General features: G+C 43.3%; 1 protein-coding gene and 1 long non-coding RNA gene across 3 annotated transcripts in view; one reads left to right on the top strand and one right to left on the bottom strand.

Annotated features, from left to right (window-relative positions):
* Nucleotides 1-805, bottom strand: part of LOC146577485 (uncharacterized) — a 2,354-nt gene extending 1,549 nt beyond the window's left edge. The window contains exon 1 of the long non-coding RNA XR_014889537.1: nt 81-805. This is a non-coding gene — a long non-coding RNA (uncharacterized LOC146577485). The remainder of the gene's footprint in view (nt 1-80) is intronic.
* mtm1 (myotubularin 1) lies at nt 167-27,338 on the top strand. Of its 2 annotated transcripts, none has more exons than XM_085254794.1 (16): nt 167-267; nt 7,567-7,642; nt 8,355-8,427; nt 8,507-8,601; nt 11,539-11,649; nt 11,856-11,957; nt 13,074-13,157; nt 13,397-13,546; nt 16,707-16,892; nt 19,209-19,391; nt 19,494-19,649; nt 19,785-19,832; nt 19,990-20,082; nt 21,699-21,812; nt 22,880-23,056; nt 23,610-27,338. In XM_085254794.1, the coding sequence occupies exons 2-16, from the start codon at nt 7,592-7,594 to the stop codon at nt 23,799-23,801; spliced, it is 1,815 nt and encodes a 604-aa protein (XP_085110920.1). In that variant the 5' UTR covers nt 167-267; nt 7,567-7,591; the 3' UTR covers nt 23,802-27,338. The 2 variants fall into 2 exon arrangements, with proteins under 2 accessions (XP_085110920.1, XP_085110911.1); XM_085254785.1 differs by having other exon boundaries at nt 23,607-27,338.

Genomic DNA, 27,338 nt, shown 5'->3' with positions numbered 1-27,338 from the left:
TAACTGATTTCAGCTGGAGGAACCATATCTACGTTAGTATAAAACATGTATGTACATGTCAACATAAAAAACAGGCACACCTGCTCCGAATGAGGCGTGTAGGCCAAGCCGTCCGAAAACTACATTTCCCTCGAGACTTTGCGAGCTGTAGTTTGACAACCAGCCAATCCGTGCCATGACAGGCCGGCACGTGACCTAGAGTGAGTTCCTGTTGTAGCTTGAGGGAAACAGGCCGACTTTCAGCCACGGGAGAATCGCAATTTGCGGGTAAGTTGAGACATCTGGCCGGAACGAGGTCACCTGAGTATATATGAAGTGTTATTCGGAGGGCGTTGTCGCAGGTTTCCGCGCTCTGTTAATCAGGAACGCGTGAATCTCGGGGGGAACGAGCTGTCTTCCCGTGTAGGCCTGCTCTATTTCCTGGTGCACATCTGTGTCTGTTGGAATGGCTGAGTTAAAAAAGTTCATTTAAGGCGTTTCGGCGTAGCTTTGTCTGTTTCTCACTCCGCTCCCTGCAGTGCTCAGATTTTTCCATGGACGCTTCCCAGCTTTGACGCTGAATTGTAAAAAGACTGGAAGCCACACTTTGCCTGCGCTGGGAATATTTGAGCTGGTTTCGGGCACCGAAAGCGGCTCCTTGTGTGTTGTTCTGTTTCACAGCAGCTGACCAAGGCAGGAGTGAAAGCAGGTTTATTAACCCGTTATTACGCGACAATGCTGCTTCATGTCGCCCTGCTCCCACATAAAACAAAACACTTGCAGATGCAGACTGCTTTTACTAAGTAAAATGTTTCTGTTGGTTATGTTAATCATCATTAGTTGCCGAGTGGCACTCCAATTTCGTTGTACTCTGTACAATGACAATAAAGGCTATTCTATTCTAGTTGCCGAGTTTCTTAAAAGTCAGAAGCAGCTTCAGTGTTGACCACGTTCAGGCACGTCACGCGTGGAATTAACAGCTTTGTGCACAGAAATCATTGGAGGAGAAACATGGCTGTAGATCTAAACGAGCAGCCATATTTAGACATAGAAACTTTGCTGTTATGGCTGTGGGCTCGACCTACTGCGCCGGCCTCTGTTTAGAGGGATCACTGCCCACATCAGCGAGTGGTTTAGGTTATTAAAATCTTAAAAACAACAATATCGTCATGTTTTGTTTTATAAAGTGTCATTTCTTTTGTTCTTTAAAGGAATATGAAACACTAAATGCATAAGTTTACACCCTTGAGCTCTGCTCTCAAAAACTGACACAGATATAACCATCAGTGTAGCTGGATTTAAGAAATAAGTGCTTCAAGTTTTAAAAGCATATTTAGCGCCATCTTCTGTCAGTGCGGACCCTTAAGTCACCGGTTGGTTGGTTTCCATCAGCAGACCAAAAGGTTGCATCTGTTCATCTGGATGTTTTCAGCGGGAGAAACGTTTCGTCACTCGTCCTTCTTCAGTCTCAGCTGACTGCAGGTTTCCAACCTTATAAACAGGACATTTGCACAATGACTGAAACCAGCCCACTGAAGGAACAATGGGCTGTTCATTGAATATGCAAATTGTCACAACCATTGATCAACAACCACTGATCAAACATTTCTCCCAGTGCTAACGTCCAGATGAACAGATTTACTTACCTTGGTGACTGAGCGTGCACTTAGACCTAGACTTACATTAGCTTATGTTAGCTAACTTGTAATAGACCCAATAGCTCAGGGGATTTAAGAAGCCTGAAACTAAAAATCAGTTCAAGGAGAGCTTTTGTTCTTCCCCGGGCAGCAACAACGAGTTTTATGTTAAAACCAAGGCTACACTGTCCACTTTTACTCTCTGTCTCTTGAGTAGGGGTTCCTCGTTGTTTGGCTAGCTGCACTGACACGCTGTTAGCCGTAATGTTCAGGTTTATAAATGAGGACAGTGTGGAGGAGAAGATGCTGTCTGAGTCACCAGACCAACAAGCTGCAGTCTGACACTCGGGTTTTTCCATGATAGGCCGGATGCAGCGGTCATCCACCTGTCACCTGAGTCAAACAGGCTCCTCTCTGTTCTCATTTATTCAACCAAACAGCCAACAGGTGGATTTCCTCCTGTCAGTGCAGCCAGCCGAACAACGACAAGCGAATCACTGCTAAAGAGACACAGAGTGAACGTGAACAGCATATATGTGGTTATAACAAATCATCCCAGTGAAGACGGAGCTCCACATGTTTCTAAAACAGACTTTAAGCTGTTATTTGTTAAATCCAGCTAACAAACAGTGCTATACCTGCATCAGGCTGTGAGAGCAGGGCTCCATTGTGTCAATTAGCCTCTGCATTTAGTGTTTAATGTCTCCTTTACAAGTGTTTCAATTACACAGGTGTTGATCCTAAAGGACGCTGCAGAGTTTATTATTACACTGCAAAAACTCTCAGTACACAGTGATTTAGGAACTAAAGGGATTGTGTTTGTGGTTACAACTTTAAATATTGTTCATTGTCTTAATATTAGAATCATTAACACCTTAAATATGGTGCTGTTTAGTGTGTGACTGGGAAGATTCACACCCAAAATACCGACTTAAATCAGGGGCCGTCGAATCAAAGACGGACTAACCTAATATGAAATGAATGAGTAGTGTTAACACTTTCAGTCCTATGCAGAGTATTTCACATGTATTGCTATAAAACACTTGAAACATATCGTACCACAGCAGCTATTCTCATTTTCTCAAACCTACTGATGACACACTATATTTTTTCATAGGTTTTTACTTGTTACTCCACCCTGCTGTCCTGGCGTTTCACAAAATGAGGAAGCATTCACTGCTGCTGGTTTCATGTACATTTGAGTCAGAATGTTTTCGAGTCCACTTACTGTTTTGCTTTAAAACCTGGTTTAGAATGGTTTGAACACTTTGTGGTTTATTTAGTGAAGATTAAGTGTAAGTGAAACATGACTTTTCAGTTGCTGCGTCTGTGAAACGTCCTGAAAAAGTCCTAAAGGTTCTGGTATGTCCAGGAGCGCCGTGGCAGAGATCACAGACATTCCTGTATTGTTGCTGCACTTAGGCAGTGCACAGTGAAGGACCTTGTTTAGCCCTTTCATCAAACTCCATTTCACAGTCTGAGAGCAAGAGGGAAACTGTTCATTGTTTTGATGAGCTGGGCCTGCCCACTGCTCGTTAATACCAGGCAAAGCTGGGCTTGGTGGTGGCATCATCACGCTGTGAGGCTGCACACCGCAGAAAGGAGGAAGAGCATCCACAAACACACAGAGAGGAAGAATAGCTCAGCGGTGCTGAGACTCGAGTCCGCGGCACGATTTCATTTCATCAAATAAAACAGCGACACTGAGTCCTGAGGACAAGTCTCTGTCTGTGCTAAAGTGCCCCAAACTGATAGTTTTACAAAACAAACAAACAACCCTGGACACACAGATGATGTCATCTCAATCCCCCTTACAGGAGATAGAGACGACACGTAATTCAGTATTTTATACCAAGAAGCAAACTCAATCTTTGTGACACTCTGCTCTGAAGTGTTAGTTGAAGACGTTCTTCATTTGTTGTGTTTTCTCATGTCATATGTCAGATGTAATGTGATGATTTTCAGTAGAGTTTACATTCTGTCTCTGTAACACAGCTGTCAGTGACTCAGTGTAACAGAGAAGGTGGCATGTCTCTAATAGTGGGGTTTAAGATTTTAACTTCAAGTCTTGTTGTTTTCTTTGAACGCATTTGTTGAAACTTATTCACATGATTGATTTTTGAAGTCGCAGGATTAAGAAGGGAGAGTTTCTTTACTATCTTGATTCACAATCAGTGTTATTACATTTTTCATTTTGACTTTTGGTTTTGAGTTGAATTTGGTCTCAGTTGGTTTCCTGAGTCGATTTTCAGTTCAGTTTTTATCTAAAAAAAGAAAAGAAAGAAGTCTCAGTGCTAGTTTTAGTCTTTCGGGCATGATTGTATCTAGTTTGAGTTTTTTCTTTAGTTTCAGTTGTAGTAAGGATAATAACCCTGCTCACGACACACGCTCGTTATCAAATTAAGACTGTTCGCCACTCAGTTTAATTCAGTTCAGTTGTAATTATCTGGCGCCAAATCACAACAACAATGTGCTCAAGGCACTTTATATTGTAGAGTAAAGACAATAATAGAGACAATTCCAACAATTAAATGACCCCCTGTGAGCACAGGAAGGAACCTCCAGCAGGACCAGTCTGCAACCAGTGAGGGTTGAGGGCAGGGAGCTGGGACAAAAGAGACACTTATGGTCCCAGTATGCCCACTGCATCAGTCTCTTTGCCTGCAGATGCAGACTCACAGTCAGTTGTATTTATACCTGCTGTTAAGGTGCCATTACATCATTTGTATGTGACTCAAACACATAAAACACATATGTCAGACTCAAGATAAAGGAAAGAGCCAGAGGAGGCAGCGTGTACAAGAGGAAACAGTCTGTGAGGTCGTAATCATGCTAAGACCTGAGCTCCTCAACTAGACGACACCAGTTATTTATATCTTATGCTAGTTTGCTGTAATCGTTATTTATATCATAAGTCTTGCACATAGTTTTAATGGCTGTACTGCATATTATCAGTCTGGGTGTTAAACTAAGCCTCACAGCGGTGCGATGTCACTGTTTCCACCTCCATTAATGCACGTTGTTGCATCCTTGGATGCAGCATCCTTGAGTCTTGCAGGTCTGCCGCTTGAAACCATTCGATGACGCCTGACAGCAAAAAGGTGGTTTTGATGTACTCGAGGTCAAATTTATATATGTAGCACATTTAAAACAACAAAGTTGCTGTACACTGAAATGATGTAGTTCTAAAAAGTCTGCACAAAAAATTTCAGAAAAATGTAACACAATACTTAACATTAACATAAAAAAGTAGAAAAAAACAATTTAAAAATTTATTTTTGGACAAAATGCAACCGTCTATGATGATGTCACAGCGAGAGAATAAGTGTTTTAATAAAGATTTACATGTGTGCAGTGTCTGAGCTGTGCAGCTGTGGCGTGGTATTGATTCTGTAGCTCTGGTGCTGTAGATGCAGGAGCTCGATCACCTCTCTGTTTTAATCTGGTTTCAGGATTACTTAAGAGCATCTGGTTAGATGACCTCAGACCGCGGTGATGTGTGCATGCTTTCTAACGCCTGTTAAGAGGCGAGCTGCCACATTCTGGACTAAAGATAAAGATAACTGTTCAACACCAAAGTTAAAGTAGCCCAGGCGGCAAGTGCTAGAAGCATGAAGAACTTTATTTTCAGTTCCTTCTGTAAGAGGTGAAGCTTTACTTCTTCAGTGACTCTGAGTTGATAAAAACAAACTGTCGTGATGACTGTTATTTGTTGGTCCATTTTAAGAAACCTGTTAAAAGTCATGCCCAGATTTTTTTACAGCAACATGACTGTAAAGAGCCAAAAGACTCACAAGAGTCATATTTACCAAAGCGTATGAAATCGGTCCTTCTTTCATTAAAATGTAGGAAATTTATCCTCATCCAGGACTTAAAGTCACTAAGACAATTTCAGCTGAATGGGCATAAACACCTGGATGTCACGGCAAAGAAAGCCGATCTTTTCTAAAGATAGAAATTAGAGGCAACACGTACAATGAAAAGAGAAGTGGGCCCAGAATGGACCCTTGAGGTACTCCACAAGTGAGCGATGCTCCCACCTGTACAAAACAACTTGTGTTTGTCAGGTCTGATTCAAACCAGGTCAGAACTGTGCCTCTAATCCAGTTTCATGTAGAGCTGAGGTAGAAGGACCCGGTGGTCCACAGTGTCAGAGGAGGATGTAGAAGCAGCGACTTTAGAGTTGACTTTCTTTGTTTCTGTGTTTGCAGACGGTCAGTCGGATTTGACTCATTTAACAACTGAAGTTTTACTTTAGGGGAAACTTGAAATAGATTTCTTTAACAGAGGTGATAAATAATGCTCACATTTTAAATGCTGCATGTGATGCATTTATATGATTCTAGTTCTGATTTGGGAAACTGACAGACTTCAAACCTGTGAACCAGCCTATAAGTAATTTATACTTATGTAATTACAAGTATTTTACTTGTGTTTAATTAATTTCATACTATTGTTACATTTCAAGTAAAATAATAAAATCTTCCCTTGTGTGTTGTCATGCAGTGCAGTGGATAGATGGTATCTTTGCTCACGCTTTTGTTTGGCGTCCCAGAAATGTGCAACTTGTGTAGCTACCAGTCCAATGCGACTGAACACGGCACTGAGAGAAATGTTGGTAGAGAGGCTCAGTTACTTTAATCAGCTGCTTAAATCTGACATTTTTACTGTGCTTTCTGGCGTCATGTCTTCCTGCCTTTGTGGAAACATGTTTTTGACGCAGGCTGATTGTTTGTTGGAGGTAAGTGACGTAGCTCTGCAGTGCAAAGAGTTTAACAAAATGTTTTTTCTAACATTTAGATTGCATCAGTGAGTGACCTGATAACAGGAAGTGCTGCTGAGTGACAAGACCCAGCAATACAGCTAATGCACATTAGCTCACTGCTTTGTAAATGGTACATGGACTGGTTCTTATATGGTGCTTTCTTACTCTGAGCACTCAAAGCGCTTTACACAACCATGTTTTCTGTGCTCTCTATCTTTCCATCTAACGTTCACACATTCCTACTCTGATGGATGCATCCGAGAGCACCTGGGGGTTAGAAACTCGCCCGAGGAAATGGAGCAGATAGGGGTTGAACCACCAACCTTCCAGTTCATAGGTGACCTGCTCTCCATCCTAAGCTACAGGCCTGTCTCTTAAACAACATATTATACAGGATATCACCTGAACATTAACATTTTAGTAGTCAGTGTTTACCCAATAGGTTCACTGTAATCTAGAATGCTCTCCTCATACAGTTAGGCTAAGATTTTGGATTATGCTAAGTAGAGCTGCAGCTATCGACTGTTTTAATGAGTTATTTAAATTTTCCTTATTAATGAGCAATAATAAATACTCAAAGTAAAGGCTGGTGTTTAAAAACAAACTGGGATTGGCTTCTATTTTAGAAATTGCAACGTTTGTTTCATCAAACATTTTATTTTTTTTATAAATGCAAAAATATAGAAATAATCTCAAGTAGATTCAAAGCCAAATAAAAGACAGGTGCTCTGTCTTCTTGGACGGTCTGTTTCTAGTCGCTCGCGTTGGCGTTTCCATGGTAACAGTGGCGCCACAGAGCCTTGTGTGAAAGCAAAGAATCTGTGTTGAACCATCTCAGCACTTCAGTGTTTGGTTTGTCCTTCACTTCAGCTGCTGCCCGGTCGTGGCAGACTGCTGACCCTCTGCTGCAGATGTCTTTGTGTTTGGAGCGTTCGTCCTTTCCACTGTCACCAAGTCGAGTCTTTACCGTCCAATTACAAGTCTTGAGACGATCGTTGTTGTAAATTGGTGTTAGAAAAACAACATTTCATTTTATTGAACAGTTATTAGGATATATCAATTTTACTGCAGGAGCAGTATTTGTGAAAGTCCTGTTCAGGTCCTGGAGCTGCGATCAAGGTTGCTAGCATCTCATTTTTGGCATCATGAACAGAGAGCCCTCACAGTCCTGTCTCTCTTCCTCAGCCTGTGGAAACTCCCTCCCTCAGCAATGGCTTCACCTGTTTCAGTGTACAACATCTTAGAGTCACACACGCCCCCTGTAAGTATGCGTTTGTGTGTCTGTGTTGTGCATTTGATTGTGTCAAAGGCGCTTCTTAAAAGATGTAGAGTTCAGTGTGACACAGAAGAAGCCAAATCTCTGTTCCTGTTTTCTTTTTTTCTGATCTTCTATTACTGTGATAACTAACTGCCAGTTAGATGAATAACACATTTAACTGTAACTACCGCTGAAAAGTTTTAGAACAATTATTCCAGTTATTTGGTACAATTGAAGTCAGTCGAGTCACATGAACAGTTTAAGATGGTACAAAGGTTAGAAAAAGGTAAGTTTACACAAACAGACTGATACAAAAGGTCTTTCTCAGGAACAACATGGGCTAACAGTTTAAAGCTGCTCTGCAGCAGTGCAGAAGCTGCTGCTCCTACAGCTCCAGCCCCCTCTGTCTGCAGTAAGCAGTGCTGGACACACTGTGGTACCAAAGCCTCATCAGCATCAGCTGAACAGTGCTGTACTGCAGAGTGATGGTGCAAACATGGCGAGAAAATCTGTGAAAAATCTGAAACGATCGAAAACGTTTCACAATATTGTCAAACAGTGTTTGTATATAAACAATGAGCAAACTTACAAACTCATCAGGTGACTGACTGAATGTTAATAAATGAGGGCGGGGCTAAATTGCAATAAAAGCTAAAAATCTTTTGTTATTTTAAACATTGCATACAGTCATGTATGTTGATATTGGTGTTTGCAGACCCGCAAAGAGTCTCTGAAGATGGAATTGTTATCTGACGTGTCCCTGCTGCCTGGAGAGGAAAGGATTACTGGTGAGTCCTGTGCAGCTGATGAATAAGACTGTTTGCTCCACAAGTTTCTCATATTCTGACTCTTCTCCTGTCTTTCCAGATAAAGACATAATCTACATCTGTCCGTTCAGTGGAGCCGTGAAAGGCAAAGTGTTGATCACCAACTTCAGACTTTACTTCAAGAGCTCAGATGCTGTAAGTGTGTGTGTGTGTGTGTGTGTGTGTGTGTGTGTGTGTGTGTGTGTGTGTGTGTGTGTGTGTGTGTGTGTGTGTGTGTGACAACTCGATTAGATTAGACACCGTATCTAACACCATCGCTGTGAAGCATCGCTGAGTTTTTTCTGAGTTTTCTTGTTATTGCACTTTTGCTTTGTTCAGCTGTTACAGACTAAGTTTAGCATTTACCACCTTTATTTATAAGCACCTTAAAAAAACCAGGGTTCACAAAGTGCTGCACATATACAAAGAGCATAAAGACAAAAAGAGAAGAGGCAGCTTTGGAGCAGCTACAGCGAAGCACGGTCACGGGCCAGCAGGAGGTTTAAAAACACATAAAAGCAGTTTAAAAAGGATCAAAGGTGGAGTGAAATGAAAATGGGCTGATGAGCTCAGACTTTTTTGTTCCAGTTAAAAGATGCGCTGCAGCTTTTGGAAACTACCTGCAGACGTGCCACTAACTCCATCATAAAGTGTGTGACTGTAATCCAGCCTGGATGCAACAAAGCTGTGGGTTACTACCTGAAAAAGCTGCCTTGATAAAAGGCTTTATTTTGGCGGTCCGCCTTAAATGGAAAAAAAAGCAGCAGCTGTGACGTTGCTTTCAAGTTTAACGTCTGCATCCGTTTTAACTGTGATGACATACTGTGATAGGGAACCAACATCATACTCAGAAATGCCACCAAACCCATCACTTCTGTGTTTGTCTTATTAAAATGTAAAACGTTCAAAATATAAAGGCTGGATAAAAGCGCCACAGTCTGTCGACGGTGTGGCACGAGGAAGCCTCATGAGCCTGGCAACACGCCGGGCGGCTCATGACGTCACCCTGATGTGACAGGAGCTAAGATGAAGGCTGCACAACAACCGCTGATATCTGCGGCGTTTAAGCAGCCTTTGCTGCCCAGTCTGACCGGGCTAAAGATGCAGACGTGAGGCCACGATTGGATATCCTGGCGTGCGCACACTTCAGTGACAATATCGTCCAAGCATGTATGAGCAGCAAAGTCTAAAGTTATGGCTGAGCTGTCCCGGGCGCTTCTGTAGCCCTGACTACAGGAGGGCGGACCTCCAGGGCAACGGGAAGCCATGTGACCGCGACCGCTCGTTACATCACAGCGTGAGATACGTGAGATACGCCCGACGTCGCACCTTAATTTGTTTTTATATAAATGCTTGGAATGAGTCTTGAGTTGAATGTTATTTAATGGGCAAAAATACTTAAATAAAAAAAAATGGCAAATTAAATTTTTATTGTCTTTTTTCATTTTTTGCTGATCTGAAAATTGATCCGTGACTTAAACCGTGATCCGTGATACGAGTTTTGATTTTGGGACCAGTGTGGATGCTTTTTGTGGACGCTGTGAGTCGTTTTGCTAGTTTTACATGGTGAATTTGAATGTGTGACATGTTACCAGGTAAATATAGGCATTATTGTGTGTTGTTATTGAGTCTATATTTATAACACGAGTATCCGTTGCTAATTTTGTAATTGTGTGTTTACAGTAAATGTGTTTATTTTCCAGTTATCATTGTGAGTTTCTCCTGCTGAGCCAGTTTAGCGTCACGCTGGAGCCTCTCCCAGCTGTTGAGTAAAACACCAAATTGAAACTGAGTGATATTAAAGATGAGAGAGAGTTAATAGCTTTACAATAAGAGTCACTGGACTCATCACTGTCCTCGGTGAGTCCAGTGACCGTTATGTCGTCTGAAAACTTTACGTTTTAACAGTGAAGTTATTTGTGTAGAAGGGCAGACGATCGAGGACTGAGGGGTGCTAGTGATTTAGATGTGATTCTCCCCAGACTTCAACTTTCTGTCCGTCAAAAGTTTGTGAGGATATAACAGATGAAGCTGAAACAGGGAGCGGAGTACTTTAGGGATGAAGCGCAGTTCTGTGTCGACAGCATTGTCCCCGACCTGTCTGCACACAGCCTACAGGTGGTGTCCTGCAGGTATCACAGAGGGCTTCTTGGTTACTGGAGTGATTGTTGAATGTTTGAAACAGGAAGGAGCCAATGTTGAAGATCAGTGTGAAGACTGGCCCATGATCTGAGAGTGTCCTTAGAGTAGATGGGTGAGAGTGTGGCAGGGGGAGGTGGTGAGGCAGCAACACTGTCTGCTAATCATCAGCATGAATGTTAGTAATCAACACTGTGAAAAACTACTTTATCCTTGGAGAAGATAAAGTCTTTACGCTTACAGAGATCATATGAAACTCACAGCATTAGTACCAGGAACCGTTCTGTGGTGGACAGAAAACTGAACAATTCCTACGACACCGTTAAACGATGTATGACTTCCTGCTCACGCCGTCACATCTCAGATTATTATAAAGTCCAGTTTTACAGAACAAGTCATTTATAATAAATGAGCTGTTGGCACAGCATGCATTATTCACCATTAATTTAGCAGAGCAGGCCGTCAGGGCAGGTATCATGTTTGGTGACACGATCACTCAAATTTTCATTAACGTTTCTGCTGTCGTTTTGTCTTTTATGGTAAGACTGGGAAAAACTGCGAGGCATGAATAAGATCAAAGTACTTGATACAATAAATCAGCCGAGTGGGTGACGTGTACGGGACAAGTGGGATCGTTACATTTGCATTTCCGTGGTCATACCTGAGGCGGAGCATTTTTTTACCTCTGCTAAAGGCTCGTACCTGGAGCTTGTTTTCAGGATCCTAAAATGTTCATCAGTTTGAGTGGGTGCCAGTGTTTCTCTGCCTGTCAGGTCACAGGGACGAGCTGGGAGGGTCCTAAAGTTTGGCATAAAGTTTATTCCACTGCATGCTCTTAAATAAGAGCTGTGTGTGTGTCGTGCATTGTTTTTAATACACGCTGGACCTCGCGTAACAGAACAGCTTCCTGTTGCTGAGGTCACATGACTATATTTGTCATACTTTGTGTTGCAGGATGTGACGGTGACGCTGGACGTTCCATTGGGTGCCATCAGTCGAGTGGAGAAGATGGGTGGGGCGTCAAGCAGAGGAGAAAACTCCTACGGCCTGGATATTACTTGCAAGGTGTGTGTTTAATGTTCAGAAGTCATTTGCTTTTTTACAGTTACTGGATTTTTATTTAAAAAGAACACAAAGTGTCATCTCTGCCATCGCATACATGTGCTGGTAGCTTAAAGTGTCACAGCAACACTTTCTTTTAGTTGTGTCTGTTTTGCAGGTCTTACATGTTGTGTGTTGATCGTGAAGTGTTTGATCTGTTCTGTCACCAGGACATGAGGAATTTGAGGTTTGCCCTGAAGCAGGAAGGCCACAGCAGAAGAGATATTTTTGAGGTTCTCTTCAGATATGCCTTTCCTCTGTCACACGGTCTGGTAAGAAACCTTCTAACGTCTGCTGCTGCTTTACTTGGGGCGATCGTGGCTCAAGAGTTGGGAGTTCGTCTTGTAATCGGAAGGTTGCCGGTTCGAGCCCTGGCTTGGACAGTCTCGGTCGTTGTGTCCTTGGGCAAGACACTTCACCCGTTGCCTACTGGTGGTGGTCAGAGGGCCCGGTGGCGCCAGTGTCCGGCAGCCTCGCCTCTGTCAGTGCGCCCCAGGGTGGCTGTGGCTACAATGTAGCTTGCCATCACCAGTGTGTGAATGTGTGTGTGAATGGGTGGATGACTGGATATGTAAAGCGCTTTGGGGTCCTTAGGGACTAGTAAGGCGCTATATAAATACAGGCCATTTACCATTTACCATTTACTTGGTGTGTGGAAAAAGAAGAACACCTTATTTTGACAGAGCCTAATAAACATTATGGGGTTTAAATAGAGCATATGGCTTCTGCTCACCCCAACCAATCATAGCAGATGGCCCCGCCCCTCCCTGAGCCTGTTAAAAGGGAGTTTTTCCTTCCCACTGTCACCAAAGTCTTGCTCATAGGGGGTCATGTGATTGTTGGTCTACCTTACAGTATAAAGCACCTTGAGGTGACTGTTGTTGTGATTTGGTGCTGTTTTTAAAAATGTTGTTCCAGCATTTCTGAGGCTCTATTTTCAAATTGCATCATCTAGTAAAACTACAGCAGGTTCTTCTTTGGCACAAACACTTACAGTGATGACGGCTTTAGGTCTGAGCTGATTTGGAGGCCGTTGGAAACCACAGTTTGTTAGGCATCTGATAGCTTTTATACAAGCCTGTAATATTTATTTTCACGGATATTAAAGCTTGAACGTGAAAAAGAAAGCAGAATTTTCATTCAACTTTGAACTGACCTTTCATGTTTCTGGTAAAAACTAGACCAATAAAGCCCCTTCATTCGTTCTGCTAACTGCCTGCTGTCCAAACCAAGAGTATTATAACATCGATGGGGCTTAATATTGAAAAACGCTCCCTGCTCGTGTGCTTTACTGTTACAATGGCTGTTCTAATGGATGTGCTGCTGTTTCTATAAGACCGCTGTATACAGTAACGTCTGACACGTTTCTCTCTTTTGCTTCTGTCCAGCCTCTTTTTGCGTATTTGAGTCAAGAGAAGTATGCTGAGACTGGCTGGACCATCTACAAACCTGTAGAGGAGTTCAGACGGCAGGTAAGAAAGACAACGTGCGCAGTATCGGGGTCCCAGGACAAATGCTCAGGACAATAGGAATGGCAGTGTTTTCTATAAGGGCTGATAATCTGTTTTTATTGAACCACAGTAAGCGAACGCACCCTCAGAAGCCTTGATGTTAAAAACCTGATGACCTGTGAGGTCTGATGCTTCTGAACAGTCAGAGCTGAGTTTGAGTTTCAAAGAAATGAGTCAGTAATGATCATTATCTCTTCCAGGGTTTACCCAACAACAAGTGGCGTATATCATTCATCAATAAGAGCTATGATCTGTGTGACACCTACCCCACTGTGCTGGCCGTACCCTACAAGAGTAAAGAGGAGGACCTCCGAAAAGTGGCTGCCTTCCGGTCAAGAGGACGAATACCGGTGAGGGCAAGACTAAGCTGTCAAGTATAGGAAAGACTTTTTGAGTTAGACCAGATCTTTGAACGCATACCGTGCTGTACTTCCTCATGGTGCTGTAGATACTGTTACACACTTGTACTGTGTTTCTGAACAGGATGAGCTGATTAGTTTAAGTTTGCATTTTAAAAACATTTGCATTGTCAGTTGGTGTGTAAAATTACCAAAGCTAGTGTTAGGAGTCAAACTGGACTTGGTTCTTCACCGTGACAGGGCTGCTATCTGACATTCAGTAATAATGAAGCAGGCAGAAGACATGTATTCATGTGTGTTTCTCCTGTTTTGGCTTCCCTTCATTGGCTTCCTGTTAAATCCAGAATTCAAAATCCTGCTCCTCACATACAAGGTCTTAAATAATCAGGCCCCATCTTATCTTAATGACCTTGTAGTACCATATCACCCTATTAGAGCACTTCGCTCTCGCTCTGCAGGCCTACTTGTTGTTCCTAGAGTATTTAAAAGTAGAATGGGAGGCAGAGCCTTCAGTTTTCAGGCCCCTCTTCTGTGGAACCAGCTTCCAGTTTGGAATCAGGAGACAGACACTATCTCTACTTTTAAGATTAGGCTTCAAACTTTCCTTTTTGCTAAAGCATATAGTTAGGGCTGGACCAGGTGACCCTGAATCCTCCCTTAGTTATGCTGCAGTAGGTGTAGACTGCCAGGGACTCCCATGATGCATGCAGTGTTTCTTTTTCCCTCACTCTGCATTTAATTATTAGTTATTCCTATGCTTTCACAGTCTGTCCTGTCCACGTCCTCCTTTTTTGTGGTCCTTCTGTTTTACTTCTTTTCTGCAGTGTCTGAAGCTTCTTAATCTTCCCTCTTGAACTTTGTTTCCAGACCACCGAACCTCAACCTGAGCTGTCCTTCTAATATACTCATTCCTAATCCTGTCCATTGTGGTCACTCCAAAGGCATCTGTAACTCCAGCTTGTCCTCCTGTCTTTTTTCTCTTTTATGTCACAGCAGGTCTCACTACCATCTTAAATCTTCACTTTCAGTTACGCTGCCATCTTTCACTTCACTCTGACTGCATGCTAAAAGCTTTTTTGACCTTGAGGTGCAAGAAAATCCCAACAACAGCTGCTGTAGTTGGTGCTATATACAGTAAATTGAATTTGCCTGCACAGTTCATTGATGGTTGACCTCTGGTATTTAAACTTGTCGACCTTCACTAGCTCTTTTTCTTGCAGCTTCACTGTCACACCTCCCTGCTCCCACTACAAGTCACACTGTGGTCTGTAAATATCACAGTGTGTGGAACCTCCCGCCTCATCTGTCACCCCGTCTATTACCAAAGCTCTGCACATCACTATTGTTGTTCAATACTTTGCAAAAATACTTTGCAGACCCTGATGCTGTGTTTCCAGCTTGGCTGTTACTGTAGCCTCCTGCAGCTGCTGCTCTACTGGGTTGAGATTAAGGGGCGTATCATGTCACTGAAGAATAACCCACTTCTCTGGCTTTAGCAGTCTGCTTTTACTCATTATAAATTTGCACCGTGAAGTACTTTCCTATCATTTTTGCAGCATTTGGCTCAATCTGAGCAGAAAGTATAGCTGTGTACATCCCAGAATTCATCCTGCTACTCTTGTTAGCAGTCACATTATCAGTAATCACTGGTGGCCAGATTACACTGGCAGCTATAGATACCCACCACAGCATTGCTTAAGTGATGCGTGTTAGCTGATGGGCCTGACTATATTCAGTGGGCCCTGGCTATAACACGGTTCACTTTTTGCAGATTTTTTTGGGGCAGTTTTGCATACTTTTTTTTTTTTTTACTGCGTACTGTGTTCTGCATCCTGATTGGCTGTAGACCATCATGTAGCATCCAGAAGGCAGAGAACGATGCTAACCATCACACAGAAAGTTGGACTTCTGGACATGCTTACTGTATTTCCCGGATTGTAAGGCGCATTAAGCGAAACAAAACAGTCAAACTTTACTCAACTCATTCGTCTTGCTTCCTCTGCTTCCGTACCAGTGATTCATTAATGATTCATTAATGTTGAGTTCTCTGGCAGCTGCTCTATTCACTTGTTCTGGACCTGAAAACAGGGTTTGATCTTTAGTTTCATTCTTTAATACTGGACTTATGTTTCTACCAAGGTTTGAACTTTGAGAGTGTTTAAACAAATGTTCATGCCTGTCTGAGAAAAGTCTATAAAGTGTGTAAAATGGGGTTTTACAGCCTAAAACATCTATAATAATTGTAAAAAATAAAGTTCACTACTTTGCAGATTTCACCTATCGCGGGTTGTTTTTAGAACGTAACTCCGGCGATAAACGAGGGACCGCTGTACTGTGATTTCTGCATTTTCTTGGTTGTCATTACTGACCTGTTTGAGAACTTCCATTGACTGACCATCCAATAACATTTAAAGGTTTCCCCTGGTTTCCACACGTTAGCTCCAGATTTGGTTCAGTTACAGTTTGATGCAGGAAGCAGAACCCAAGACAGCCAATACAGAAACGACCTGTTTGTTTGTTTTTGTACTGGAAGCTTGCAGGCTAAAAACATCCAGATGTGCAGTGGAAGTCCAGACGGGTATTTTGTGACATGCTGCAGATTCTAAACACAACTAGAGCTTGAAAAAACAAAGGGATTGTTTCAGACTGAACATAATGGGTTTGACTTGTTGACATAGTTTGTGGATATTCAGATGTTTGAGGAGAAAAGCTTCTGGATTTCTTGAAGTTTCTTGAAGACGTTTCATCTGAGAAGCTTCTTCAGTTCTAGGGTCAAATGGTGGAGAGTCCCAGATTTTAAGCCCTGTGGGTGTGTCCCCAAGAGGGTCATGGACCCCCTATTGATCCTCTGCCTAATCAAACGAGCCAAGGTGTAGGTCACAATCAGCCAAGGTTTCAGGTGAACCCATCGTGAAACCTGGCCCCACCCTATCATGTGACTTATTGAGGTCAAAGGGCCCAGGATGTGAGTGGACGTTAAGGCGTCTCAGAACTGGATTATAGATGGCAGACAGTCCAGATGCTTTTCTTCCCAAGCTCCTTAGACTTCAATGACCTGGATGACTGAGAACCTTCACAGACAGATGTTCTTAACATTGACGCTGTATCATAAAGTGTTGTGTAAATCCTTGTTACTGTTGTTCTGTCTTAGGTCCTGTCATGGATCCACAGAGAGAACCAAGCAGTGATCGTCCGCTGCAGTCAGCCTCTCGTTGGCATGTCTGGTAAAAGGAACAAGGACGATGAACGCTACCTGGAGCTGATTAGGGAGGCAAATGATACCACCAAGCTCACCATATACGACGCTCGTCCCAATGTCAACGCAGTTGCCAACAAGGTCAGAAGGAAAAGAAACCATCAGCGCAATCCACGGGCATCATTTGCAACATTTATCTGTGAACTACTAATTTAATCAAATTTAAGACGGTACATCCAAAAACTATTCATAGCACTTCACCTGTGTACACCATATATACACTGCCAGTCAAAGGTTTGGACACACCTTCTCATTTAATGGTTTTTCTTTATTTTTTACTACTTTCTACATTGTAGATACAAACTGAAGACATCACCTATATGGAGCAAGATATATGGGATTATGTAGTAAAGACAAAAGTGATAAATATGTCTTATAATTTAGATTCCAGCCTTTGCTTTGTTGGCAGCGCTGCAAACCCTCGGCCTTCTCTCAGTGAGCTTCATGCTGTCGTCACCTGACGTGTTTCCCCTCACAGGTGAGCCTGTCAGGGCTCATTTGCTGAATTTCTTGCCTTCTTAATGAGGTTGGGACCATCAGGTGTGTTGTGCTTTGAATGTGTCCCCAAGTGCTGTCACAAAAACCATCAAGACCACGATGAAACTGTCTGACATGAGGACGCCCCAGGAAAGGAAGAGCAGGAGTCCCCTCTGCTGCTGAGGATACATTCATCCGAGTCACCAGCCTCAGAAATCACAAGTTAACAGCAGCTCAGATCAGAGCCCAGATAGATGCCACACAGAGCTCCAGTAGCAGACACATCTCTACATGTTCAGAGGAGACTGTGTGAATCAGGCCTTTATGGTCAAACAGCTGCTGAGAAACACAAGGAGTGGACATTAGACCAGAGGACATCTGTGCTTTGGTCTGATGGGTCCTGGCCTCCACAGTCACCTGACCTAAACCCAGTGTGGATGGTTTGGGATGAGATGGAGCTCAGAGTGAAGGCAAAGGACCAACAAGTGCTCAGCATCTCTGGGAACTCCTTCAAGACTGTTGGAAACCGTTTCAGGAGACGACCTCATGAAGCTCATGGAGAGAACGCCAAGAGTGAGCAAAGCAGGAATCAAAGCAAAGGCTGTTTGGAAGAACCTGAAATATCAAACATGTTCTGAGTTGTTTACTACATAATTTCATGTGTTCATTCATAGTTCTGATGCCTTCAGTGAGAATCTACAGTGTAAACACTCATGAAAATAAAGAGGAACCATTAGATGTGTGTCATACAGTTTGACTGGTTGTCTATGGCAGTAAGGTGATATATTTAAAAAGTGACACAGTACAAATAAGATTCAAACCACAACATAAAACAGACAACTACTAATGGTGTCGTTAGCCTGGCTGCAGGCGCCGACACTCAGGTTTTCCTCGTTGAGTCATCACAGTCACATGTAGGATTTTCTAACTTGTTCTTTCTGACAGTTTTAGCAACAGAATCAGGGTCTGATGGTGATGATGGGCGGATGCTTTGTTGTGCCAAAGATACTTGCTTTGAGCACTGTAGACTCTGTTATTATTCACATTATTGTGGATGCTGGAGCAGACGCTGTGAAGGTGGAGCAGTGGTGGAGAAATAGAGAAAGGTGGGCTGGGGGGATAAAAGTGGAGAAATCTCCATCTGCTGCATCTGTAACAAAAGACTCACAAAACAAACATCAGTTACAAGATTAAACAGAGGTCTGCAACAACAGACTGCCACAGGTGGACCCAGGAGACCTGGGCCAGTGCAGAGCTGCAGGGAGGAGGACCACCACCTCACCTCTAGTCCAGCCTTCTGGTCCTGGGTGTGTCTGCCTCCCAGCGTCCTAGGTCCAAGGGCCCCAACACCAGTAAGCCATTCAGTCAGCAAACTCTCAAATACTCTTGAACCTGCAGCTGGATCTGCACAGGGGAGGTTGTAGCGAAGGCCTACACTGCACTGCTGACACGCTCACTTTTATGCTATTATGGCACACCAGCTCCGCTCTGCTCATATCTGTGAGTCCCACCTGCTCAGGTATTAGAAGAGGGATTAGCCACTGTATGTATGATGCTGGGTGATCTGTGAGTGGGGCAAAAAAAACACTCAGCCAAAATGAAACAACAATAAAACATTTAAAAAACAACCAAATGTCCTATAAAACGCCATTTTTGTGGATACTTCCATCACACTCTCTCTTAACCTTTGTCTACCTGAACCTGCTGCGACACAATGCTAATGAGTCTAATATAACCAGCGACAGGTTATTGGGATAATAAATATTTATTATGTTGGAGGATGATCCCTAAAAGAGTTAAAGAGCTCTGTCATCATTAGTCCCAAACATTAACAAAAGTCTCTTACCCAGTTAATTCCACTGATACTATTATACACATCTGTGTAGAGATGCATGCCCACTGTTTGTGCCTCCTCCTCAGGCCACCGGAGGAGGCTACGAGGGTGATGAGTACCAAAACGCAGAGCTCATCTTCTTGGACATCCAGAATATCCACGTCATGAGGGAATCCCAGAAGAAACTCAAAGATATCGTCTACCCCAACGTGGAGGAATCCCACTGGCTGTCCAGCCTAGAGTCTACACACTGGTTGGAACATGTCAAGGTGAGAGGTTTCTACATGCATTTGATAACTGCGCTCAGTCCATTTACATTACCTTGTTATAATAATGTATTTTTATTGCATTGTGCCAATCCTTGTACTCAGCTGGTGTTGTCAGGAGCCATCCAAGTTGCAGACAAAGTGTCCAGTGGGAACTCAGTAGTAGTTCACTGTAGTGACGGCTGGGATCGAACTGCACAGCTCACCTCTCTGGCTATGCTGATGCTGGACAGCCACTATCGCACTCTCAGAGGATTCCAGGTCAGTCGTTTCACCCTCGTGAACATGAGCTTAGACATTCACAGAGGATATGAGGAGCACAGCGGGCTTTAATTTCATCACGATGTCTGTTTGATATTTACAAGTTGTGATTTTTTTCATCTGTGTCTTTTTTAGGTTTTGATTGAAAAGGAATGGATCAGCTTCGGCCACAAATTTGCCTCAGTAAGTTTTTCACCATCTAGTTTCTGAAATATATTCAATCGCATGAGTTAAGACGACTGATCAGGAGGAAACGTTTCTGATCTGTGTGTGTGTGTGTGTGTGTGTGTGTGTGTGTGTGTGTGTGTGTGTGTGTGTGTGTGTGTGTGTGTGTGTTCAGAGGATAGGACATGGTGACAAAAACCATGCCGATCAGGACCGATCACCCATCTTTGTTCAGTTCATCGACTGTGTGTGGCAGATGACTAAACAGGTACGTGCAGCGCTTCAGTCGTCTCACTGCGTGAATGTAGGAACGTAACAATGTTGCACTTTGTAGTTAAACAGCAGCTAGCAGTTTGTAGATAACCCCTCGACCCGACACCCTCCGTGGCTGGTTTCCTGTGACAGTCGTAGCAACACTGAGCTTGTCAACACAGGAGCAGGCTCCTGAATCAACATAGACTAAAGTAGGTAGGTACTCATGGAAGAGCAGAAGGGCTTGAACAGAGATGCCACAGCTTCCTCTTCCAGCTCTTCTTTTGGCATAACAGGTCTTCCAAGCTAGTCAATAATCAAGTGTGACCGGGGTTTAACTTGGGGCCTCCTCCCAGTTGGACATGCCAAAAATAGCTCAGTTAGGAGGAGCCAGGAGTCGGTCTAATCTTCTGCCTTTTTATTTAGAATCCTGGCTCTACCCAGAGCCCGACTGAGCTCCTAAACATATCGCTGAGAGAGATCCCAGATGCCCTCCGACGGGCATTTCAGGCACTCTTATCTGCCTCATTCATCATTCTCCTTCTCATCTCAGCCCCTACCCATCGTCTGTGGCCACTGACAAGAACGGGAGAGTAAATTCACTAAACGGACCTCTTCTCTTTCCACCACTGCAGACTGGTATCGAGTATCACCATTACTGCAGACCCAGCAGACACTTTGTTAAGCTACCACTCCCTACTTCTATCACTCATCTACTTTTGTCACTAATGAACAAGACCCACAAATACTTTAATGCCTCCATTTAGGCCGGCATGCATTCCCTTCCTCACGTGGGCACGCCACTCATTTCCAACTCCCAGTCTGCATACTGGAGCTGGAGCTGTCACCCGATGAAGCTAGCGGCACCATATTTCCAATAATATAGAGCAGACCCCTGAACCCGACACCTCGTGAAGGGCCGATAACTTGAGAACAGAGCGTGTCAGTTAACTCTGTTCATGCTTAGTTTGAAACCGGAGCCCCAGGAGGCTCGTCTGCATCAGCAGCAGAGGCAGCATTTCTTGAAGACGTTTGGACAAAACAAATATTTCGGATGAATTTCATTACAGATTGTTGTATAGTTCAAATATGAATGAGAATAAACAAAGAGTGCAACAAACAACATAACAGCTCGTTACAGAAGAAGAAGATTCAAAATGAATTTTGGCTTCGTTGAGCTAAAATCATCATCGATCGTCACTGAGAGCTCGTTCCTGTTGTAAGTTGAATGTTTGTCTGCCTCTCACGTCTCAGTGGGACTGTCTGTATAGATCAAACCAACAAAGGTGGTAAACAGCACTGTGAAACCCCACGTTCACCTCCTCGGCTGTTTGGCTGCTACGCTCTGGATTTCACTTTATTTCAGCACACTGTGAACTCTTCTCAGTCCAGCTGCACAGACCAACCAGCCGCCTGCTGGTTCAGGCACACACTCCCCCACTCTGAGCTGCTCTGGTTAGGCTCAAAAATACTCAAAATGCTGTTTGACTTCATGCATTTGACAAAAGAGAGAAGGAAACATCCCAACAAAAAGACAGGAACACTGCTAAATGTTTGTATGTTCACTAACGTTAGGATGACACAGTCTCAGATTACTGACTCAGTCTTTGAATTGTCACTCTCACCTCTTAGTTCCCTACGGCCTTCGAGTTTAACGAGCATCTCCTGCTGACGATCCTGGATCACCTCTACAGCTGTCGCTTCGGGACCTTCCTGTACAACTGCGAGAGCGTACGAGACCAGCATGTAAGAACACCTGCACATATAACATGTACATGCATGCAAAAATGCGAAAATTGTGTCCTCGTAATACAGAGTTTGGTCCAATGAGAGTTTTTACTGCCTCTCAGACTTTAAGGCTGACTGGATGCTGCCGTCAGTTTTGTCTTCAGCAGCTGAATCACATGTTTCGTTGTGTTCGGGTCAGGTGACTGACTTGGCTGTTGTAAAATACAGAATTTCTTTGCCTTGTGAAACTCTCGGGTGTCCTTTGAAGAATGCTTTGGCTCATTATCCGTTTCCATGGTGAAGCATCACCAATCAGGTTTTCAGTATTTGGCTGAATCCATCGTTGCTTCTGTCAGCATCCATGTCAGCCGTTAACAGCAGTGACTTGGTTCTCCTGGCAGCCGTACCTTCCCAGCCATCACCATGTTTGCATTTAAAATCTAGAACTTTCCTTTTCCTGTTTTCCTCTTTCATTCGTCCTACTGCAACTTTATTTTGGTTTCATTTCATTCAAAGATGTTTTCCCACAACTGACTCTTTTAGTTGTTTTCTGGCCTAATCCGGTCTTCTTGTTACATTGTACTGTGTTTATATTTATAAAGGTGCCTCTTAACTGTAGACACTGTCAGTGATACACGTGTCAGCTCAGAAGTGTTCTTGACCTGGCTAGATGTTGTGAAATAGAGAGGTCCTGCAGTCTTTCACTGTCATCCATGGTCTTCCAGGATATACAGTGCTGTTCATTTAGTAGTAGTCCATGTCCAGGTCATGGATTTGGCAACTCCTCGAGGTTTTGCTGTCTGTCTGGAAGGTTAAGTTGAAATCAAGGAACTACGTATAAAAATGTCTGCAGTTCCTGCAGTTAATGTGATAAGAAATACTTTATTTATACTCAAAGTTGGGAAGTTAGTGTATTACAAAGCATGGAAATCAATGCAACAAAATAAATACAGTGTTACAAAACAAAATCCCTAAGAAAGTTAAAATTACACAGACAAAATGATCAAAACTGTGTCACTGTCCACATACTTATGTCATGTGCTTCAGCTGCAAGTGTTTGACACTGAAACTCTTCTGTGGTGCAGGAGGTGAGGTCCAAGACAGTGTCTCTGTGGTCTCTGGTCAACAGCAAGGTGGATATGTATTTAAACCCCTTCTACACCCCAGAATCTGGCAGGGTTCTCTACCCTGTTGCCAGCATGCGCCACCTAGAGCTCTGGGTAGCGTACTACATCCGCTGGAACCCACGCATACGACAGCAGGTAGGACTGCTCTTGTGTTTGCTATAATATGCTGCAAGCTTGCCTGGATAAACGTGTGGCCGGCTGCACAGGACTCCAAATATTGTATATCTGTTATCTGGATTCACTTGCCAGATAATGGATATCTGGATATATCAACCTCAGAACTCTGAGATCACAGCACAGAAACAGCTTTAGTTACAAATGATCGTCTTATGGCCTCTGACAGTGGACTCATCTCTGTGTTAGACCTCAGCGCAGTCTCCTTCACACACTGAGGTTAATTATGGAGTTCCACAGGGTTCAGTGCTAGGACCACTTCTGTTTACAACATCATCAGAAGGCATCGTTTACATTTACAGACAGAAAGACCTGACGAATGATTCTTTTATAAATGTGGTTCATTATAGTAACTCTGTAACTGACTTTATAGAAACTCTCCTGTTCTGAGAATCAATATTCAAAGCAAATGCTGCAATATGGAGTTTCCCGTGTACAACCTGTGACTTTGCATGCGTGTGCGTGCGTTTGTGCGTGTGCGTGCATGTGTGTGTCTGTGTGTGTGTTCCAGCAGCAGAGTCCAGTGGAGCAGCGCTACAAGGAGCTGCTGGCCCTCAGAGACGAATACTTGAAGAAGCTGGAGCAGCTGCAGCTGTCCGACTCGTCCACTTCCTCTCATCTGGCTAACAGCCCCACCCCCAACACCACCTCCTCCTCCACCTCCACCCCATCACAGCAATACACACACCTACAGACTCCTCTCTGAGGGCTGGTGACGCACTCGCGCATGCACAGATATCAGAAATACTTGCTAACTTGCACTTACACCTTCTTCAGTTTGATTTGTGTCTTGCACATGCAGGGAATTAATTAGTTTTGTGCAGCCCTAACTGTTGAACAACAGAAAATTGCGAATAGGTTTTAGATTTGATGGCGCTAGTGTTGTCTAACTCTAATACCACGTGATGGTGATTTATGCAATATGTCACAGTACAGCCTTGTCTCGAGACTTTTCTAAACACACTTTTCAGACAGTGAAGCCTTAAACACACTGAGCAGCTTTCAGTCCAAGGGCTCGAACACACACACACACACAGGACACACACCGTTGTGTTCATTCAGGCAGATGAGCAGAGCTGAAGTTCAGTTTTATCCTGTCGTGATTACACAAGAAATTTTACCTCAGGTCTTCTTAGGAGAGTTTAATGAGCTCCAGCCACACCCAGTTTACAGAGGTCAGCATGCAGGGCAAAATAAATGAATCAAGGTAAAGACAGGTTGCAGGTTGCAGGCGTAGCCAAAGACTAAGCTGTCACGAGTCAAGGTCGGTTGAGCAAAATCAGGAGACTTCCTGTTTGTTCGATTCGGGTTTAGCGTCAGAAATAAACTGATGTGCATTTGACAGAGAGAAAGCTGCTGTCTGTCAGCTGGCTCCTGCCTGCGTCACAGCTGTTTGTGTCCTGTACCAACAAACAACAACACTTTTTACACTTCCTGCTGCTGAGTTCTCTATCCTGAAGGCGTACGGTGATCCGAAGCGCAGCAGACGTAGAGTTCTCAAGTGGACGGCGGTTTAATTTCCAGCTACATGTAAATATTGCGTCTCGTTTTGGGGCATTTGGGGTTTTTTAATAGCTAAGGAGGAAATCTGGAGCCACGTATGTTTGCCACTGCTATATGCTACATCACTGAAAGCAAATGCAGTTCTAGCCAATGACTTTGGTTGGAATTAATTAGCATGATACAGGATATATTTCAGGTGCTCGAGAGAGTAAAGGAAAGTCACGTGGTGCTGGCCTCTGATCCCGATCACTTCCTGTATTTAAATGTTTTCACTAAACACACAGAGTACAGTCCTGGCCCATCGTGGTCTCAGCGTGCTAACATGCTGGTCACCAACTCGAGAGCAGGGTGAGTGATCACCTGTGCCTTTGGACGCCTGTTTCACCGCTTTGTAATTTTTTGTTTTGGTTTCTTTTCTCCAACAAAGATCAACTCATTCCAATTACATCGAATGATTAAAAAAAGGTTACTTTGCTCATCATGATCGTTTTTCGTTGTTTCAGGCGGGTTTAAAATTTCTACCTGGGATACGTATGAAAACTGTCCAAGCAGCATGTTCAGGTGCTGTCAGCGTCCAACTCGGATGTGTGGGAATGTTGGCAATGTTTTTCTTATTCGCACCAACTGATTCTAACTATTTGATATGACGTCTTTATCACAGTTAACACAAACTGTGATGAATGGTAGTTTGTTACAATCGCAGTGACTCCTCCACTTTATTCCAATCATCCAACCGCGGTGACGCGTCGATTCTGGAGCGCTGTCATTCTTGTTGCCAGGAAATCGTAACACGTCAATCACGTTGTGTTACTTTGGCAGTGCCAGCTGTGGGGTTTGAAACCAGTCACTTCACTCAGCACTGGATGCAGATCTCAGCCTGGCAGTGTTGCATTGTGGGAGGGGAAACTGGTGGAAGTCTTTGAGAGGGATGCAGGAAACAGAAGTAGATGACGCCTCGCGACGATACCTTTAGCAGCATAGTCCTATAAGTTCTTTCCTACAAACAGTTACATTTAACAATCACAAACATATAAATGTTACTGTTATCAGGATTCTCACTACAGTGCTCATCCATCATCGATGAAATTATGGATTCATGGAAAAACTGACTCTGTTTTCTTCCACGTCACACAGACCCACAAACCCTGCACAGGTCATGTTCTCCTTTTTGTTTCTTTACACTCTAAAGTCGATTGTCTGATGTCTTCAAAACTGGAGTTTGAGCCCATTCTGCAGATTTCTATTACGATCGTAATTTTTAACGCGCGTCGATTCATGTCCAGATTCTGCCTTGGATCACCTTCACCTCTACAGAGAGACTTTAGCTGCGCTGTATCTTATTTGAGATGCTTTTAGAGGCAAACAGGGTCTCTGCTAGTTAACCCCAACCCTTCCTCAACTGACCAAGTTAACTTCCCCTCATGCTTAACCAGCTCATGTTGCAGCGTGTAAAATGTTTTCCTTGTTTGATTTTAAGGAATCTTTCAGCCATGTAAAAGGTAAATGGGCTGATGCTGTTTTATTCTACCTGAGCTTTATACAACAACATGTTTATGCCAGTTTACTACAAAACAGGCTGATCATCAGTCCAACAAAGACTCACACAGTTTTATTCTAAAGTCTGCAAACCTCACTGACTCTCTTTGTGTTCAGCTAACCCTGCTGCTTTTGTGCTTTGACTTCATAGCCAACCTTTAGCTTGTCAGTGCAAAGCACTTTCCTGCATCAGCTTTATTTAGCCCCTCTGTTTCCCCAGCGTGTCCAAAATATGGCAAAAAAATCAGAGTTACTGAAAGCACCTGGAGCGAATCGGTGATAAACCTTTAGAGTGTCCAGCCTGTAAATGCACATTGTGTGACAGCTGTAGGACACGGCGAGTTCTCACATCAGTTTCCTGTAATAAGCTTGGAGAACTTGTCTTGTGGTTTTACTGTTTTTCTAAAAGTAGCTCTAACGTAAGAAGGGAGAACATACAGCAACTGTCAGGATAAAAGAGAATAAACTACCTGCATGTGTGACAAATTCCAAAGTTGAACCTTTTCTGGAAAAGCGAGGCAGTGCAAGCTGATTGCTGTGTGCAAAGAGAGGTGCAACGTGACCCGAAGTATTTGGTCTGACCGCGGAGGCAGAAAGAGACAGAAGTGTGTGTGTTGGGCTCTTGGTTGTATTTTGGGAAAAACAAATGAGAATCTATTTTTTTTTTTACTTTGTATAAGCACCATGATGTAATGTAATTACCTCAATCAAAACCTATTTTACTGTCTAAAGTTCTATTGTTGTAAAATACAAATATTTTATGTAGTGTAAAACCTTACAGTTTTATAAAAAGGAAAGTAATATTGGTTCAGAAATTGTTGGTATAAATTTTGGATTTCTGCTCCATCGGTTCAAAGTGTTTGGTTTTATCTCTGAGGGCATTTTTTGCTTTGTACGTGCGAACCCAGGAGGAGGAGGAGGAGGAGGAGCGGCGGCGTCAGGCCACCAGCTCCGTGTGGATCCTTGACTCTGGTCTGTGAGACGTCCTCTGCCATTGTTCATTTCAGTTAGACGCTTTCATTTATGTAGGGGATTGTAGTTTGAGGGGCTTGTGTCATATTATAGCCAGCTTTGTAATGAATACATACAAAATGTGTACTAAACAAAAGGTGAAATCTGAAAACATTTCACGTGTTTCTTTTAATTGGTTTGTTGAAAGGCTCATTTTCTGTAAATAATTCTGATTAAATTAATTTAAAGTGTT

Source organism: Mchenga conophoros, linkage group LG3 (genome assembly GCF_057382185.1).
Source record: "Mchenga conophoros isolate Kocher_MC1m ecotype Shallow Benthic linkage group LG3, M_conophoros_male_GT1.1, whole genome shotgun sequence".
In the NCBI taxonomy this organism is placed as follows: Eukaryota; Metazoa; Chordata; class Actinopteri; order Cichliformes; family Cichlidae; genus Mchenga; species Mchenga conophoros.
This window is presented reverse-complemented; position numbering and strand designations above follow the sequence as displayed.